Here is an 18478-nt window from a genome sequence, read left to right as displayed (position 1 = left end):
AGTCTATAATTTTGTTCTAAATACCTGCAAATTGACAAATTGTACATAACTCCTGTACTGGACGCTTTATCGTATAAAGTAAAGAAAATAAAGAACCAGACCACGTGATTAGACAAAAAGTCTCTGCAAGCTGATAAAAAAAAACAAAAAAAAAACAGTTTCTTACCCAAACTTACAAGTGAAACTTCAGTAGTATTTAACCCATTCTGACCTGAGATCAGATTCATACGAGGTTTCCACATGGACACACACTGGTCTGATTAACCCATTCTGACCTGAGATCAGATTCATACGAGGTTTCCACATGGACACACACTGGTCTGATTAACACGGTTCTGAATGTGAAAATCTGACATAACATTTCTATGTTCCGCATCTAGAGCCATACTGTAAAATAGATTCCAGCCTCACAATAACTATGCATACATTTCACCTGGGCTGGTGGTGATTCACATTAAATGCCGGCAAAGCCATCCATCCTTTAATCACTTGAAACATGTGAAATTATCCTTTACAAATGTTCAAAAACAGCCTCACAATGCTGTGTTGTGAGTTTGTAGATCAGCCATTTTTACAATTGAACATTGTTGTGCGACTAAGTGTATATATTATGTAGGACTTAAGAGGTTAATTACAAAATGATGTAACAATAACTGAACGACTTCTACAAACATCTGTCAAAGGCATCACAAATTTAAAAAAATTGCAGAGTGTGGTTGCCGCAGTGGCTTACATATGCCCCTCCCACTAGTATTGCCAGCCAATTACAATTTCAAGTCACGCCTTAGATCATGCGTAAGTAATTCGGAGGGGATTTAACCCCCGAAATTCATGTTTTTGCGACAAACGGTTACATTTCTCGCATTTGCGGCGCCCCCTATGGATGAAAATGGAATTGCTTTTAGAACTTGGTTGATTGAACCACCCCGGACATGTGATTGAAATGTGGGATGGATTGGACATTCCGTTCGTGATTTATGGCATTTTTTGTGATATAGGCCCCTCCTACTAACTTCGGAAGACGATTACGGCCGAACGATACGCACTTTCAAAATTCTGCAGTTCAGTTTTAATTGGATGGGTCCAGAGATCACGTGTGCCGATTTCTGTGAGATTTGGACAAAATCTTGTAGGAGGAAAAGCAAAAAGTGTGTTTTGGACAAAATTCAAAATGGCGGAAAATCTATCATGGCGGAAATGGGCGTGGCCTATATGGGGAGATGCGTCATGACCCAAGGAATCCAGGGAAATATTTTTTATTTTACGACCTATGGTTCAAGAGTTATAAGCCAAAAGGTAAAGTGGGCTGTTATAGCGCCACCATGAGGCCGACCGATACAATTTTAAGGTTAAATAATTTTAGGGATAATGTTGAATTATCCCTAAAAGTTTTGTAACTATAGTGATTACAGTCTCCGAGGAACAAATACTTGAATGTGCATTTTTGCCTTTTCCCATTCATGTCAATGGGGAAATTTAATTCACTAATAAATTCATATCAATTAAACTATACAACATTTCTCTTAACAAAATACAAGCACACGATTCCCGATTTTTCCGGTCAATTTGACATATGGCTCAAGTGCGTACAGCGTACAGTGTGGGAGGTATAAAGCGTCAAAATAAAGACTACTCCAGTGAAATAATAAAGTGTCACAGTTACAAGAGTCTGGTTGCCCATTCGGGCAACCACACTAACTATTCGGGCAACCACACTAACTAGAAAGGTGTGCTTAGTAGAGCTCAAATCTATATCAGGAGGCATTAATGTAAACCCATATAATTTACTTTGTTGACTGGGGCCAAGTGGTCTGTAGGCCTACTCCTTTTTGCCTCGTATACGCCCCAATATCAAGAATAGTCAAGAATAGTCTATCTACAAGTTCACAATATGTCGCAATGCATTGTGAGCTGTTTTTGCCAAATACTCACCTACAATATTTTTGCCAAATGTTCTAATGATATTATGTCCAGAATAAGGTCCCTAGGGTTCAAGTGGTTAATACTAATAATACTAATAGTCTGATGAAGTAACATTCGGTCAAACTGATCTTGTCTCTTTCTCTGGCTCCCTCTCTAGGAAAAATTGTAAAATACAGTTTATTTTGTCTCCTCGCAACTTGATCCTCATGTAGGAATCTTAAACAGCAGGCCCGAACTCCCTCTGGAGAAAACTACCAAAAGGCACATGAACGTCAACGTACACACGTTATGTGATCCATATACATCCTCTCACTGAAAACTAGATTAAGCCAACATGCACATAAAAGCAGCAGTCATACTGTACGTAAGTACTGAAAACACTCTCTGTCTCTGTCTCTTTCCATTGAGTGGTGGCCCCATGACCATGTTTATTAAGGTAATACAGTCTAGGTGAAGTTGGGCCCAAATACATGGACTTCTATGGGGCTATGGGTTTTTCTGGGTCCAATGACAGCGCCACAACAGGCCATTATATGAACTTTCAGGAAATCCCGATTTCCTTGTGGCTTCACAAAATATCTGTCTGACTGCCCCCCTGGCTATAACCCATGTTTTGTTTTTTTTTTCAAATCCTCAAAAATGATGAAAAACGGCGTGCTATAGTATGCCGTACGGTATGGGCTAAAGCCCATGGTCATAAATAATGAAAAACGAGGTTAAAAAAAAAATCTAAAATTCTAAAAACGATGGGCTATAACCCATATCGTACGGCGTACTATAGCATGCCGTTTTTCATCATTTTTGAGGATTTAAAAAAAATGAAGAAATGAAAAAAAAAAAACGATGGGCTATAGCCCATGGTCAACAATGATGAAAAACGAGGATTTAAAAAAAAATGAAAAAAACTACTAGTCCTACATACTTAAACCTACCAACCCCATTCTAGCCTACTTAGGTTAATCTTACGGTGGACATGTTTGCCTGAAAAGGAATCTTTGAAATGTTTCATAGTTTTAGAAATATAGTGCTTTCAAATTTACAATGGGGCTCAATGGCAGACATTGGCACGTCAAAAATTACTTTCACCTAGAAACTCCATTCACACTTTTTATTATTCAGCTTACTGTGGAAAGTGCTGGAAAGTTTGACTGTTTTGTCGTTTCTGAGTTATTTAACTTAATACTGTAATAACAGATATAACTTTGCTATTACACGTTAGTTACTATATCCACCCGTCCCGTGAACGGATGGCCAGGGCGGGCGGCAGGGTCATCCATGTCCATCATGGTAGTAAGTTATACCAGTCATGCTTCAGGACCATGTTACCAGCCATGTTACTCAATGGCAGTTTTTTCAATTATTTTATTTTCAAAACAAAATGACATAGAAATACATATTTCTCGTTAATTCAAAGTAAAGCAGCTATAGTTTCTATTTATACAGTAGTGTGCAAAAAAAATCATCATCAATCTATCTGATTTCTTAACATGGAGATTCAAGTGGGAATATTACATTACATACATTAAAACTCCATTCAGTTAAAATAAAATATGCATATTAACATTTTTGGTTTAAGTGCTACTATGATGTCTGCTCTTAAATGGTGACTTCAGTTTTAGCCTTAATTTCAGAAGAAATTATATTTCTTATTTCATTGTAGCCTACCGTTTTGTTATATCGATTAAAACACTGCTATGATTTATTTAGTTGATTGTCAAAAGATAATTGATAACTTGTAAATAATTCCTTCTAATACCTCTCTATTTCCTGAAACTATAACTAAACTTCCCAGTGGCTCAAAATGTTTGTTGTAATACAATAAAATAAAAATAAAATTCTGTATGAAACATTCCCACGTGAAAAGAAAATCTGAAATCAAGAAATGGTACCAAACAGATTGTGGCAGTTCTATGTAAACAGACAGATTCATCCGACATTATTGGTCATGCTCTTCTTGTTCTTTCTTTAAACCATCGACTTTCTGATGTTTTGACTTTGTCCAGTAAACTACAGGGGCAAAATCTTGCGAAGTAAGAACATCATTCCCCCTAATGCCGTCCGGAAAAACACAGGAACCCTGACACATAAACATACAATCCACCCCCATTAAAAAAAAAGTAAAGCGAAATAAAGAAATAAACGTAAAACAAGGCTCCAAAAATCAGGAATAACACGTCCTAACTACAACACTGGGTAAACACAGAAATTACCAGGAAGAACATAATGAGAGGCGGGTGGATGAGAGTTAAAGGATGGAAAAAAAACAAAGAGTCAAAGTAAAAACAAATACGTATATGAATGTTTTTCTCTTTGGGATTAATGTCTGTAGCTAAAAGATTTCTTAGTTAATTTGCAGATTTTTATGTACATATATAAATATATATTATACTGTATATTCTTGCTGCAGGGAAGAAACCTTGTATTTCCATATTTCATCTTTTTTGTCAGGTGAAACCTGACTAGTGAATGCTCATGATATGTAGAAGACCTAGTCATACATGAGTCATACTGAGGACCTAGTCCTGATTGGCTGCCACACACATGCTGCTGCCATGTATTGGTTACTCAGGTCACATGACCAGGTAACAGGAAGCAGGTAACAGAAATCTTTAGAGACACCCAATGTTATGTAACATAATGTTATGATTGAGACCTGCCGGTTGAGTGTTTGTTAGTAAATAAAGAAACCAGTGCTTCTTTCACCTGACAAATATCACGTGATCATTTCTGTGATCATTTCTTGTTCTTTCAGAACTTCATCATCCCTTTTGTACTTTTCATATCACAGTGTCACACAAAAGTAGCGAAAGTAGACAATTTACAAGCTCACAACACGTGGTGACACATTGTGAGCTTGTAGATGTGCTATTTTCACTATTTAGATTCTTTGTAATTGTTGCCTATATAATGACGTGCCCAAAATAGGGATAGGTTGGGGCAGGTGGAACGTAGTTAAGTTTGTCTGTTTTATAAATATTTATTAGAAGAGCTTGTTTGCCTATTACTACATTGGAACACAGATCAGTAGTCCACCTCCGGTCCCATTGTCCAAAACGGGATGCAGTACCTTCCCAGACGTATAGCTCCGCCCTGCGAGTAGCTAATATTGCTTTCAATGGAGAACAGAGGCTGGCTGTATAGCTAATATTGCATATGAGTAGAATGGTATTGGTATCCATCTACATTGTTAAGAACCCACAAAGGGTTATTTCTGCATCTTTCATGGTCATTGTTGTTGGTTTTTTTCCCTTTTCTTTTTTTCCCCTGCGGATATGTATTGTGATATTAACGTTTCAAAAGATGATGCCAACACCAGATTGGTCAAGCTGCAATGCTGCATCCTTCCGCTTCGCCGTTTTTGGGGCTGTGGTCTTGTGTGGTTTTACGGGTGTGTGTGGTCTGGATGCGTTGGGGGAGGGGGGGGGGGGGCTACTGTGGCATGCTGTTGAGGCTGTTGTTGGATCCGGTCAGTCCATTCTCTGTTTTCTGTAAGCTTTTCACCCCACTGGGAACTTGGAGTCCAGTAAACAATGCCAAACCGCCAAACCATACCTGCAACATGAAAAAAGTACAAATATTAATACATACTTATTAATATACAAATAAATACAAAACATTTATGCATCTACCATTACCAACACTTTCAAAAGGAAACATATTATGATATTCACTTTTATACATGTACAAATGTATCTACAATAAACCAATTAATAATAAATGCATTGTTAAACATTTACAAATGTTATTAAAACATAAAAATAAAAACATGAACAGAATCAAATGTATTAAGTGACCGTGAAGGCTGGAAGGAGAGGCTGGTTGAACTTGGCTTTAAACGAGTGAAGGAGTTGTTTGGTCTCAGCATTATAGAATGATAGAAGACCTGAGAGACACAGAGAGAGAGAGAGAGAGAGAGAGAGAGAGACAGAGGCAGAGACAAACAGATGTTTATACCTGATAACATGATTACACTTGAATATTGCTTAGTTCAATGTTTAATGTTTGACATTTATTGTTTGGTCTTCTTCCATGTTCAGTTAAATGTTTGTTCTGTGTTTAAAGTTCAATGTTAATGTTCAGTTGAATGTTTAATACTCAAGTTACAGTATGATACTGATGTCAGTATCATGTCAGCATCATGTCAGTATCATCGTTAGTAGGGTTGTCCCGATCCAATCACATGATCGGAAATCGGGGCAGATCGTCATTTTCAAATGATCGGGGATCGGATCAGGAGCAAAGAAAACGTGATAGGGACATCCCTAGTATCAATATTATTATTTCCATATCATGATATTATACTGGATATTGTCTGTGATTTGGGATATTGCACTATTGTGATATGGCATAAGTCTATAAAAATCGGTATCGGCAGAAACTCAAAATAAAATGATCAGAAACGGTTCATGATAACATGATCCCTAATGGTTAGTAGTATCATATCAGCATCATGGTTAACATGTTACCGCTGTCCACGTCGCAGTAGATTCCAATTTGCTCGGGGACAGCCGCGGCATCCAGACTCTTGGTCTTGTTGTTGTGTTTGGCGGCGAGGCTGGTCTGTAGCCATTGGTTGACGTGGATGCACCACGCACCGCCACTCTTCCCCAACAGGTCGAACTTGCCTAGGCTCCGGTAGGCCACACCCACGCTAGGGGGAGGGTGGGGGACACAATGGACGGGGAAGGAGACGTGAGCGTGCGCGCACACACACGCACACACACACACACACACACACACACACACACACACACACAGAAAAATAATAGTTGTATAGTACGAGTAGTAGTAGTAGTATATTAGTACTATAGTAGTAGTAGTACTAGTATAGTGGTAGTACCTGTAGGACTTGCAGTCCTTATGGGGACGAACCTCCCAGTAATGCTGTCCACAGTCTATACTGGTATCTCCTGGAATGGCAGAGACACCTAGTCAGAACAAACGGTGTGGAGATCGAGAGTAGGGATGCCAAACGACTCATATTTGGCCAATCGACGAATCGAGGCCGAAAATCGACGTGTTTATGCAGCAGTTGAGGAGAACGCAACTATGCATTCCTTTAAGCAACACAACTTATGCAGCTGCATCCATATGTTTAGAATGTGCATCAATGTTCAAATCCCAATAATAAAAAATAAACTTTATTTTGTAAAGGAGCAGCGGCGCTATCGGCTAGTAGTCCCAACTCTCAAGTGTCTGCAGCCTGTCACGAGCCCCGTAATGAACTGATACGGGTCGCACGTTGTTCCGTATTTTAATGTCGGGTCGGAGAATAAATACAGTATGAATGACAGCGGGATTTATTTGAAAACTCTGTCCTGCTTTCTTCACGAGAAGAGAAGAGCGCTCACCGCTGCTAATATGGTAGCAGACCTGTGGCTGTCTTAGAGTATATATGAATAGAGAAGGCACCCAGAGGAAACCCTGAGGCGAAATGGACATAGTGGCCGAATGAAGGTATTGCAGCCTGGCCCCAAACACATGAACGCGCTGTCCGTTGACTATCATTGTACACGTTCACGACGGACGACGCTCGTGCGCGTTCAATGGCAGCGCGTTCATGTGTTTGGGGCCACTCACCATTGCAATCCGTCCCAGAATGCACTCTGTTCCTACCAGGAAGGAGGAGTGAAATCGCCTCATGCGCTTTTGAGCAACTTAATGCAAGTGGATGGAAGGAGAACTCGGGTGTCTTCTCTATTCATATATACTCTAAGGTGGCTGTCAGTTCACTTTACGGCATGTGTAGATGAGATGAGAACCTGGGTCAGGGAAGCTCAGAGCTGCAGCCATTGGCTCATGATACGAGCACACGACCAATGGGACAGATCATTCAGTGTTGCTAAGATACCACCCCCCACCACACACACACACCCTTGGACGATGGGGTCTATTCTCAAACTCAGAGCCACAGCGCTCTGCTCAAAGTTAACTTGCATGTGACGAGCCACTGACAGGCGCAGCACAGCAGCTGTCACACAGACACACACGTACCTCTCCCATTTGGAAAACATTTCAAACAGCAACGTTTATAACGTTTTACATTCACGCGGGAGGCATGAGTCGAAAATCGAGTCGATTTTCGACTTTTTTCAACATCCCTAATCGAGAGAGAGACAGAGACAGAGACAGAGACAGAGACAGAGACAGAGACAGAGACAGAGACAGAGACAGACAGACAGATAATGAAGGTTTCCCCTTCATACCCAGTACTGTGTAGGACTCTCCTGTGAAGCGATCACGTGTGCCACCTCCTCCTCTGGGTGCTGGAGAGCGGGTCACTGCCGTCCTCTTGGGTGATGGGGTCCCGCTTCTTGCACAGGGTTGGAATGGGCGAAAAGGTCAGGGGTTAGTACGTGATGGGGTGTTGAGGCCCAGAGGTACCTTGGACTTTTAAAACGTGTTTTCTTTTTCTTTTTTTGAATTACAAGTCAAGTAAACAGAAAGAAAAAGGGAAAGAAATGTCATATAAAAGAAAATACATTCCTCTTACAAGCAATGCTAATATGCTACGATGCTGATATCAGTAATGCTAATAAGCCGCAATTTGGAGGGATGTGGAGAGAAATGTTAGCCCTTGGCTGACAAAAATAAACATAATATATAAAAGTGGTAAGTGTTAAGCAAGTGTTAAACATCAAAGCTTTAAACATTTAGAGCTAAACATTAGACATCTTGAACCAACTATCGCCTTGAATCTGTATTCTTAACATTGTTTGCAAATATGATGCTTTGTATGGTCCCATTAATATGAACCTTGCAGCAATATCTAAAAAATATGCATCATTAGTTATTGGAATTGGACAGGGCAGCAAAACCCAGTGAGATAACTTTGAAGCGATAAGAAGGCAAACATAATATTCTCCCTCTTCTCCCTTTCACTCCTTTTTTTTAAATATTTTTTGTCCCACGATTTTGTAACCCATTTTTCACCCCTGTGTCAATCATCCTGTGATGTGATCCTGGGCTCTACACACCCTCCGCCAACCTAGGGAGAGCAACGGACTTAACTCATGCTTCCTTCATGCTTGAGTGTCCAAGTTGCTCCTTTACACCTGACAGGGGGGAGTTTCCCTGGTTGGACGTAGCGCGTGGAAGGAACACGTTATTCCAACCAGTTCCTTTCCCCTCCATCAGGCGTCCCGTCCCTTTCACTCCTCCTTTCGTTTGTTCATGTTTGTTGTGCGTACGTGTGTGTAGGCCCTTAAACCCCAAGCTGACGTTGGACAGTGTGACATCTGATAACCCAGCCCCGTCACCTATCAAGATATTTCCACTCCTAAATCGAAATATGAGATTAGTCCTCTCTAACCCTAGCCCTAAGGTAAGTGGGGAACATAGAACCCGGGGAACATAGGGATGACCCTTTTCTGAGGGTCAGTCTATCTGGCGACAGTTTCTATTTGTATGTCACTCTAATGTCAAAGTTGGCCTCAGAGATCAGGCCTAAAAAAACTGCATCTGCCCGATGATGGTGAACCGCAAGAGTGGTAAACTTAGTCATCTGTCTGATCTCCCTCGTCAAAATCAGGATCCCAATCACTTCTGACCCGTACTTTCATGTGAAGGATATAGACAACCACAGCCATGTTTAGTGACTCACGACGATGAACATTTACAAAGAAGCGACGCGATCAATCATCCAGCTTTTTGAAACATAACTTCAGCTAAAAGATAAAAGAATGACCAAACCGCATAGCAGCTACATTAAATAAACCCCTGGGGCCACTTCCTCTGTAACCTTACCTCTGTAACTATTCGATTTGCTCACTTTTGTATTATTTGCATTTTGTTGTTTTTGACCGCGGCCAAATAAGTCCTGCAGAGCCCAATTGTGCCAAAATAGATAACACAATCGTTGTGCCAGCTGCCTGTGACATTTCAATCAAACGACTGAGTGATGTCGACACTGTGTGTGTGTGTGTGTGTGTGTGCGTGTGAGTGCATGCGTGTGTACGCACGTGTGCGTGTGTGTCTGTCTGTCTGTCACTGGACAGATCAGCTCCACATTTCTTGTCCAGTAGGGCAAGACAATATCTCCCAACAAGACCCCATCCTGTTGTGTGATATTTCAAGGTATAATAACGTGAAATGTGAATGTGATATGTGGCTGCCAAGGCGTTTCATGAACGGACGAGCAATACGTATTATAATATCAGAGTCCAAGACTTGTTCCAAGTCCAAGACTCTGGGGGCGGGAGGGAAATGGTACCGTGTTCATGAGCACGAACGGAGTAGATAAGGTCATGGGGAAAAGGCCCAAACAGGTTCCCTTAATGTATTCTGACCTGAGATCAGATTCATACGAGGTTTCCGCCGGACACACACTGGTCTGATGAACCCATTCTGACCTGAGATCAGATTCTAAAAATGTCAGTCGCTCTTCGATTTTTCAAAAATAGCAGACCTACAAGCTCGTATCGCGCCACTCGGTGGCGCGATATGAGCTTGTAGATCTGCTATTTTTCAATAGGTAAAGCACGACATGATGCCGACACCAAAACGGGTGCCCGTTCAGAATGGGTTAATGTATTGTGAAATGCCGCCACGTCACATGCTAGCTAGAGCGCTAAGAAAGGTCAGGGGCACACCAGAGGTCACACTAAGGGTCTAAAGGGTTCACCTGGACGAGTTCTTCAGATTGGTAAGGAGGGCGCTGTTCAGGGACAAACAGAATGCACAGGTCAAATGTCACCGAGGAAACAAGAGAACGTAAATGAGAGGGGGATTTCTTCCAAGGAAAGCGACTCACCTGCCCTTGTTCTCTTTGCCCTTGACCTTTCCCTCCTGGCCCTTTAACCCCGTGGAGTCCCACTCCACGGCGGAGCCCTCCACCTTCAGGTTGAGGTGGCTAGACGAGGCATCAAAGGCAAAGATGAGTGCTGTGTGACGGAGAGACAAGGAAACAAGGAAGTTCAATCACTTTCCAAAGTGGATCCAAAGTGTGATTCGTCACAGTTGTGTTGAAAAGCATCTTCGAGAGGTCTTACGATCGCAAACGCGAAGGACTTTAAAGCACTGCCAGTCTGAAGCGAGTGGTGCAACAGCACCCCCTATTGGTACTCTAAACATAGTCACATTGGTACTCTAAACATAGTGACATAGTCCCATAGGGACAAAGCTGTTCCTTGGAGTGTTGCACCACTCAAAAATACTTTCACAAGCACCACAGAGAGGCCTTACAAACACACCTCACGAGCAAATACATTTTAAGCATTATGAATGTTGAGTTCTCTTAACCCATTCTGACCGGGCACCCATTTTGGTGTTGGCATCATGTTATGCTTTAGCTATTGCAAAATAGCAGATCTACAAGCTCATATCGCGCCACCGAGTGGCGCGATACGAGCTTGTAGGTCTGCTATTTTTGAAAAGAATCGAAGAACGACTGACATTTTTGGAATCTGATCTCAGGTCAGAATGGGTTCGTCAGACCAGTGTGTGTCCAGTGGAAACCTCGTATGAATCTGATCTCAGGTCAGAATGGGTTAATCAAATATACTGTGTCTTAATTGATCAATTCCAACAGCACTTTCAAGAACTCGCAGGCGCTTTCACAACTCAAAGCACCTGGCATAGTATTTTAAAATAGTCCTATCAAGTCCTATCAAGAACCATCAACAGTGATTTCTCTTGCTAAACTGATCAGATCAAACTGCTTTTTGAGGGCCGGGAATTATGTAGCAGCCAAGTATATAGACTTTCAGTGTTTGTTTAGACATGTAGCAGCCAAGTATACTTTTTGTTTAGACACATTTAACATCTATGGACTTTTAATGAGCACTTTTAAGAGCACTTTAAACAAACATGACATGAAACATAAATATATCATAAAAATAGAGCCGACCTCTGGTTTCCAAGGTAACAGGGTCAGAGTAGTCGCCAGCTGCCGCCTTGTTCCGCGCTCGGACTCGAAAGTTCATGTAGTTGGAATCGAACCTGAGACCTAGAGAGAGAGAGACATTGCATGTTGTTTGTCATATTTACATGCATTTATTTATCATATCGTCTCTGTCGGGTGAAAACCTGACATTCACCCATTCACACACATTCATACACCAATGGCGGAGGAAACCATGCAAGGCACCAACCTGCACATCGGGAGCAATTAGTGGTTCAGCATCTTGCTCAAGGATACTTCGACACTAACTCGGAATCGAACTGGTAACCTCACGGCTCCCACTCTAACCCTGATCCACTGCCGCCCACACTACTGCCTACTTTGTACTTGTAGGCCTGTAGTGCCTTAATTAAGTTTAAGTTTTTAGTTTTTAAGTAAAAACAAAAAAGACAAATACAAGGTTTCCGCTTGACAGCAACGATGCATGTATATAATGTATGATATTTGTATGTACACGTTTATAATCTGACCTGTTAATGTGTGCTGAGTGGTCCTGATGTCTTCTATCGTCTCCCAGGGTTTCTGGTCTCGGACTCGTGCGAGTCCTTCGTGGTCGGTCTTGCGGTATTCCAATTCATACTGGTCCACCTTGCTCTCATCGCCACCAGGGGGCGATCGCCAAGCAACTGTTACCATGTTGTCACTCACAACACACTCTGAAAGGTCTATCTCTGGAGCTCTGGGAACTGCATGGGATCGAAAGACAAAGCTATGAAACAACAATAATAATAATAATAATAATAATAATATTACTACTACTACTACTAATAATAATAATAATAGAGCATGTAGAAATTGAAGTCACAGTAGAAGACATTCCTAGCATTTATATATTTGATAACAAATACACGCACGCACGCACGCATGCGTGGGCTCCTCACTGGCAAGTGAGTCAATAGGATACCAGCAGTGACAACACACAGAAATGTTTGTGGGGGAAATAATTAGCAGAACGATTAAATTGGGGGAGAAAAAATTAACCTCTGCTACTTGACTTTGAAAGGAGATAGCTTAGGACGGTGGTTCGTGCATCTAGTACGGATGCCTCTCGAGCATCTCCCTAGGGAGGTCTTCGATGCGCGTCCCACTGGGAAGAGAGCCCGTGGCATACCAAGGACCATATGGGGGGATTACATCTCCACACTGGCCTGGGAACGCCCAGGAGGAAGTTGCTAATGTTGCTCGGGAAAGGGAAGTCTGGATATCTCTTGCCCGCGCGACCCGATTCCCGATAAGCGGTTGAAGATGGATGGATGGAAAATGGGGGTACAAAAGCCAATAAATAAATACAAAAATATATAGCAATAATAATAATAAATACCAGGTAGAAAATGGAGGCCCTGTAGAAGACGTTGTTCTATTCTGAAATCTACTGTGAGGTGATTGAGACTCGCAGAAGCCGTCGGCCTCATTGTCAACCGGAAGGCGGGCGCCATGGTAACCCTGTTGAACAAATCCAATACAATAGAATGCAATAAGGCAGAGCAGAATGTAATGGGGTATAATAGAGCGGGAACAGCACAGGGCAGAATAACAGTATAGTAGAACTGAACTGAGTAGAATAGACTAGAGGAGAACACACTAGATTAGAATGGAATATAGCAGTGGTTCTCAACATGTCACCCAGAAGTGACAATGCATGGACTTTTAAGGCCTTTTTAATGTCAACAAAAAGAATGAAAAGAAAAAGACAATTACGGCAACAAAAGTAATCAACAAACTATAGTTTGTCTATACTATAGTATAGTATAGTATAGTATAAGAAAATAATATAAGAAAAAGCCTACATTTATCACTTAGTGGAACTGAGTCAAACTAAATGTAACAGCGCAACTCCTACAATTTAAAGTGTTTGTCAGGGTGGTGGGTTACTGGGTTCCCCAGTTCAATATGATTATTTTGGGGGGTTGCGGCCTGAAAAGTTTGAGAACCACTGGGATATAATATAATAGAAGAAAATGGAACATAAAGAGTGTAATAAACTATAATCAAACAGGATAGTGTGAAATAGAACACAATGGAATATAGTAGAAATATAGCAGTAGTTCTCAAAATGGGGTCCAGGGACTCCTGGGATCCTTGTGGCGCATGGGCTATTTGAAAAAAGCTAATCTACAAGCTCACAACACATCACAATGTGACACGTTGTGGGCTAAAGATCTTGAGTGTTTATTTTTTGTTTTCCATTTTGACAACACAAATCTGTATGGGGGGGTGCATATAAAATACAGGGTAAAATATTTTCAGATGGGTGTCCAACTGTCCACAGCCAAATGCATATACATGTGGGGGTCCTTGATATGACAAACTTTGAGAGCCACTGGAACAGAGTATAAACGAGTAATTGAGTATATTAGAATAGAACAGTATATAGTAGAATAGAATAGTCAAATAGAATCAGTAGAATGAAATAGAACAGAAATAGAACAGTCAAACAAAAGGATAAGATAATTAAAATAGAGATTAGCATGCTCTTTAGCTAGCACCACAGCAAAATCTAACAGCCCCCTCAATGCCACAAGACATGCATAAAGCAAATTACACTTTTTCACAAGTATATGTATACATATACATCTTATATCTGTATATGCACCTATATTTGTTTTTAATATATAATACAACAAACTCATTTTACAATACAATATTATGTAAGATATTTTCTAAACTACATTTTTGTGGTCGTGCTCATTATATTTCTTATATAATAATCATAACGATATTCAAGTGCACTCTCAATATTCTGTAAGACTTGCACTGTTGAACACAATAACAAAAGATGTAGGAAAAGAATAAACACGAGGATGGCATGGAAAGGGTTAGCATTTAAACTGACAACAAATTAGTCAAAAACTAAACAAAAAAACAATGGTACAAAACTACGAAAGTCCAAAAATCTAACAAAATAGAAAATCAACAAGATGACAAAAGGTCGAAAATAAATAAATAAATCTCATAGATCTATTTATCTCTCATAGGTCGAACACAACCCTTTATTTCAAGGCGTTTTTGTTCGTACGTCTCAAATCTAAAATCTGTACTTGGGCGGGAAATGGGCGAACGGAAAGGCATCTAGTGGCCGACATGGATCTTGTTACCACAAAAGCTCATGGTGTAAATGTGCTGATGATCAGCAGCATCTACTGAATACTTCTGTCCTGGGCCCATCTGAAAACTACCACACACAACTTCTACCAGGAAGAGAGAGACGAGAAGGATACCGTACCTATCTTTGATCTGCCTCGCAGCCTTGGGAAAGAAGGAGACGAAAAAGAAAGGAAGAAGAAAGAAGAAAGGAAAGATTTCACAAAAAAACAAAGAGAGAAATGGAAAATTGTTGTTAGTAGGCAGAAAGTGAGTAGTTATTTAAAACAAAAGTTACCGTCACAGTGGGGATCAATGTGGATCACTTTGGATCTGCCCCTAGTTATTACATTAACTAGAGGCATAAACAACTCATTGGGTGAGGAGAGGAATAACTCAGCACGTACAGTACAAAGCATTTGACTTCAGATTGCCTCTACAGTGTGCATGCACAAACATGCAGGCATAGATATAAACTTATAAAGAGATCAACACAACTATTATAATGTTATCCCTATAGTGTTGGACGGCTGTGAGGAACAATACTGAAATATAAATATGAAGTTTTCCACAAGCAAATTGAGGAGACAGCCCTGAGAAGCTACTGATGTGCTGGTTGACGATTATACCATTTGAGCATCCAATTTACTTCACTCTCAATGAAGTCAATGCTTCTGTACTTTGATTATATCGATTATATGTTGTAATGATGAAATTATTCTGTATTCAGGAATGGGTAGAACGTAGTGTGCAGATCTCACACAATGAAATAATTATTTTCTTGCTCGCTCACATTGCTGTAGTGTACAGTATGTCAGGAACAGGCTTGAGTACGTTTGGGCTTTTAAGGAGTGGCAAAAGCACACTGAAAGAGCTTGATTCGTAACACTGAAATGGACGAAATGATTAAACCTCACCTAACTCGTTTTCATAATCAGGATTCTGGACCAAAGGATGCTGTTCCCAAATTATACAAAATAGGTTACACTAATAACATCATCATCCATACAGGCACCAATGACACAGATACAGAGACAGTGAGGGGACTCAATGAGGAGCGTGGACGACAAGGCTCATAAATGTTCCATGATCAAAACATCATCGTCTCAACCCTACTCCTAAGGGAAGACTTTACTTTATTAGACTTTACTAAGGTTTATGGAAATATATTCTTTGGTTAATTATATTAACCAAATGAGCCCTAGCATCCCTATTCTGGGCATACTATAATAGGTGAACATCTGGTAAAAATTCTCAAAAAGTCGTGAAAATAAATAATACATATTTTCACTATTTGACGTACAACTGAACAAAGTATGTAGGGTTTAAGTGGTTCATGTAGTGATGTTGACTAAATGTTTTAATGTTGAGTAAATGTATTCGCATTAATGCCAATAAAGTCAAATTAACTAAATTGAGAAGAGCGGAGATAGGGGGAAGGGGGGCATAAGGGGACAGAGATTAACAGAGAGAGAGAGTTGGGAGAGTGGAGAGGGAGAGATAGAGAGGGAAGAGTGCAGCCATCGCTGTGGAGGGTGAAAGGTTAGCGCTAGCGGCGTTAGCATTCGGTGGAAATCAAAAGGACAAGAATCACAGAACGGGGGAAACAGAGGATGTCATTCAGCAGCCGGAAGCTCGTCTCATTGGCCATTGAACCAATGGCAAATGAGAAGCAATCAGCGGCACATTGAACCAATGAGATGGAGGCCTGTTGGAATCGATCGGAGGGGTCTTTCCAATCGATCCGGATTCATAAAAGGATCTATAGACCTGGGCAAAGTCCTCTTCGTCTTTCAAGAGGAGGGTGCCGTTGGCGAAGTTCAGCAGCTCCTCGGAAGAATCCAGGGCCGCTCTGCTTTGTGCCAGCTGCTTCTACAGAGATGAAACACGCCGACAGTTAGGCTGCTTCTACAGAGATGAAACACACCGACAGTTAGGCCTGTCACAGTCATCACAGTTATTTGAGATAATCTCAATTATTTTGTAATCGTCAATCGTTTTCCATGTTGAGAAATGTCTATACATTTTCAAACATTTTTCAAAAATAGCAGAAATAGCAAGTGTACAAGCTTACAACACGTCATGAAGTGACGCTATTTTGTACATTTTTGTAAAGAAGAAATTGTTAAATGTCTGTGATTTCTTTGCATATAAGTTATTTGTCATATCTGCCCTGTGCAATTTGTGATTACGAAGCCTAAAAGGCAAACAGAAATACAAATTTTAACATTCCAATGTTCAGTGCAAAAAAAACCCCACACAATTAAATTGTTAATCGCAATTATTTGTGTGACAATTAATCGTCAACTTAGATTTGTAATCGTGACAGCCCTACCAACAGTCAGTAGTAAACCAGTCAGTAACACAGTAGGCCTATACAAGTCAATACTAAACCAGTCAGAACTCAAGCCCTGGATCAATTATAGCCCTGTTGAACAGGAAGATAACTAGCTATCACTGCACAGGCTTTACAGACGGAGTTAAAAAAAAGGCTCTGGCAGTGGCCAAACAATGTCACACAAGGACAGACCAGAGGGCAGGCTATAAGCCAAGAACTAAGAGCAGTACCGTAGGTGTGCGTTCTGGAAATCGTGCTCTGCACTCACAGGGTGCCTTTAGTTCAAACTATTTGGGCAGTAGCTCCGCACCCCACTGGGAGGTGCTCTGAGGCAGAGAATGGCTAAACTAAACCAGTAAATGAACTGTAGCAGCTCCCCATACAACTCCAGAGTTGCTCTGCACTGTGCCAGCTGATTTATGACAGGAAACCCACTGACTGTCAGTAAAGCAGTCAGTCGACTAGTAAACCGCTCAGTCAACTAGAAAGGTGCGCTCAGTAGAGTGCAAATCTCTACCAGGACAGGAGACATGTCCAAATAATAGTAGGCTAATGAATGCAGTTGAATTTCTACCAACAAACATTAAAGAGTAGTACGAAACTGCAAATCATATTTACTGTCTTGAATAGTAAATGTTGCCATTTTTTTTAACAGCTCCTTTAAATGTACACACATTCACACACAGCTGGCAGAGACAACCATACAACCACAAACCTGGAGCAGTTAGGGGTTTTAAACTGAATAAATCACAATTTGAATCGTGATGCAAACAGCAAAAATGAAAATACAAGAAGAGAATTGATAAAAAATTTGTTTTCAGTCATTTGCTTCTATATTGAAAAAAATAAGAATAAAAAATTAAAGGATAAATTAAATATAAGATTTGTGTAAAACATATAATTTTCGGTCATTTGTCTGGAAAAGAAATCTTGAAAAATCATATTGTGAATGTAAGAGTTGCCGAGCGGTCAAGGCTCCAAGAATAGACGCAGTCCAAGAATGTACATCTTTTGTTGCATTTATTCAACTCCAAAACGGATGAACAGCCCATATGACGGATTGTCACAGCCCGGGTCTGAGGCAAAACAAAATACTGCAAAAATACTGGCCACAATACACTTTCAAAAACCAAAAGTAAGAAATAAACACTTGATAACTAACAAAGACAAAAACAACAAACCAAGAACTAAAGACACTGAAAACAGGCTATGCCTTCCCTGGAGACCCTGGCAGC

General features: G+C 40.6%; 1 protein-coding gene across 4 annotated transcripts in view; it reads right to left on the bottom strand.

Annotated features, from left to right (window-relative positions):
- Positions 1 to 3284: 3284 nt before the first annotated feature.
- Positions 3285 to 18478, bottom strand: part of fsd1l (fibronectin type III and SPRY domain containing 1-like) — a 31218-nt gene continuing 16024 nt past the window's right edge. The window contains exons 4-15 of one of the 4 annotated variants that reach the window (XM_083793082.1): positions 16676 to 16777; positions 15048 to 15070; positions 13146 to 13267; positions 12295 to 12510; positions 11771 to 11869; positions 10676 to 10805; positions 10547 to 10579; positions 8130 to 8236; positions 6764 to 6833; positions 6390 to 6574; positions 5718 to 5806; positions 3285 to 5475 (exon numbers count right to left, since the gene is read on the bottom strand). In XM_083793082.1, coding sequence (XP_083649208.1) covers positions 5353 to 5475; positions 5718 to 5806; positions 6390 to 6574; positions 6764 to 6833; positions 8130 to 8236; positions 10547 to 10579; positions 10676 to 10805; positions 11771 to 11869; positions 12295 to 12510; positions 13146 to 13267; positions 15048 to 15070; positions 16676 to 16777 — 1299 coding nt within the window. In that variant the 3' untranslated portion in view covers positions 3285 to 5352. The remainder of the gene's footprint in view (positions 5476 to 5717; positions 5807 to 6389; positions 6575 to 6763; positions 6834 to 8129; positions 8237 to 10546; positions 10580 to 10675; positions 10806 to 11770; positions 11870 to 12294; positions 12511 to 13145; positions 13268 to 15047; positions 15071 to 16675; positions 16778 to 18478) is intronic. The other 3 variants (XM_083793083.1, XM_083793084.1, XM_083793085.1) reach the window with 3 other exon arrangements.

Source organism: Protomyctophum parallelum, assembly GCF_964188405.1.
Source record: "Protomyctophum parallelum genome assembly, chromosome: 21".
NCBI lineage: Eukaryota > Metazoa > Chordata > Actinopteri > Myctophiformes > Myctophidae > Protomyctophum > Protomyctophum parallelum.
This window is presented reverse-complemented; position numbering and strand designations above follow the sequence as displayed.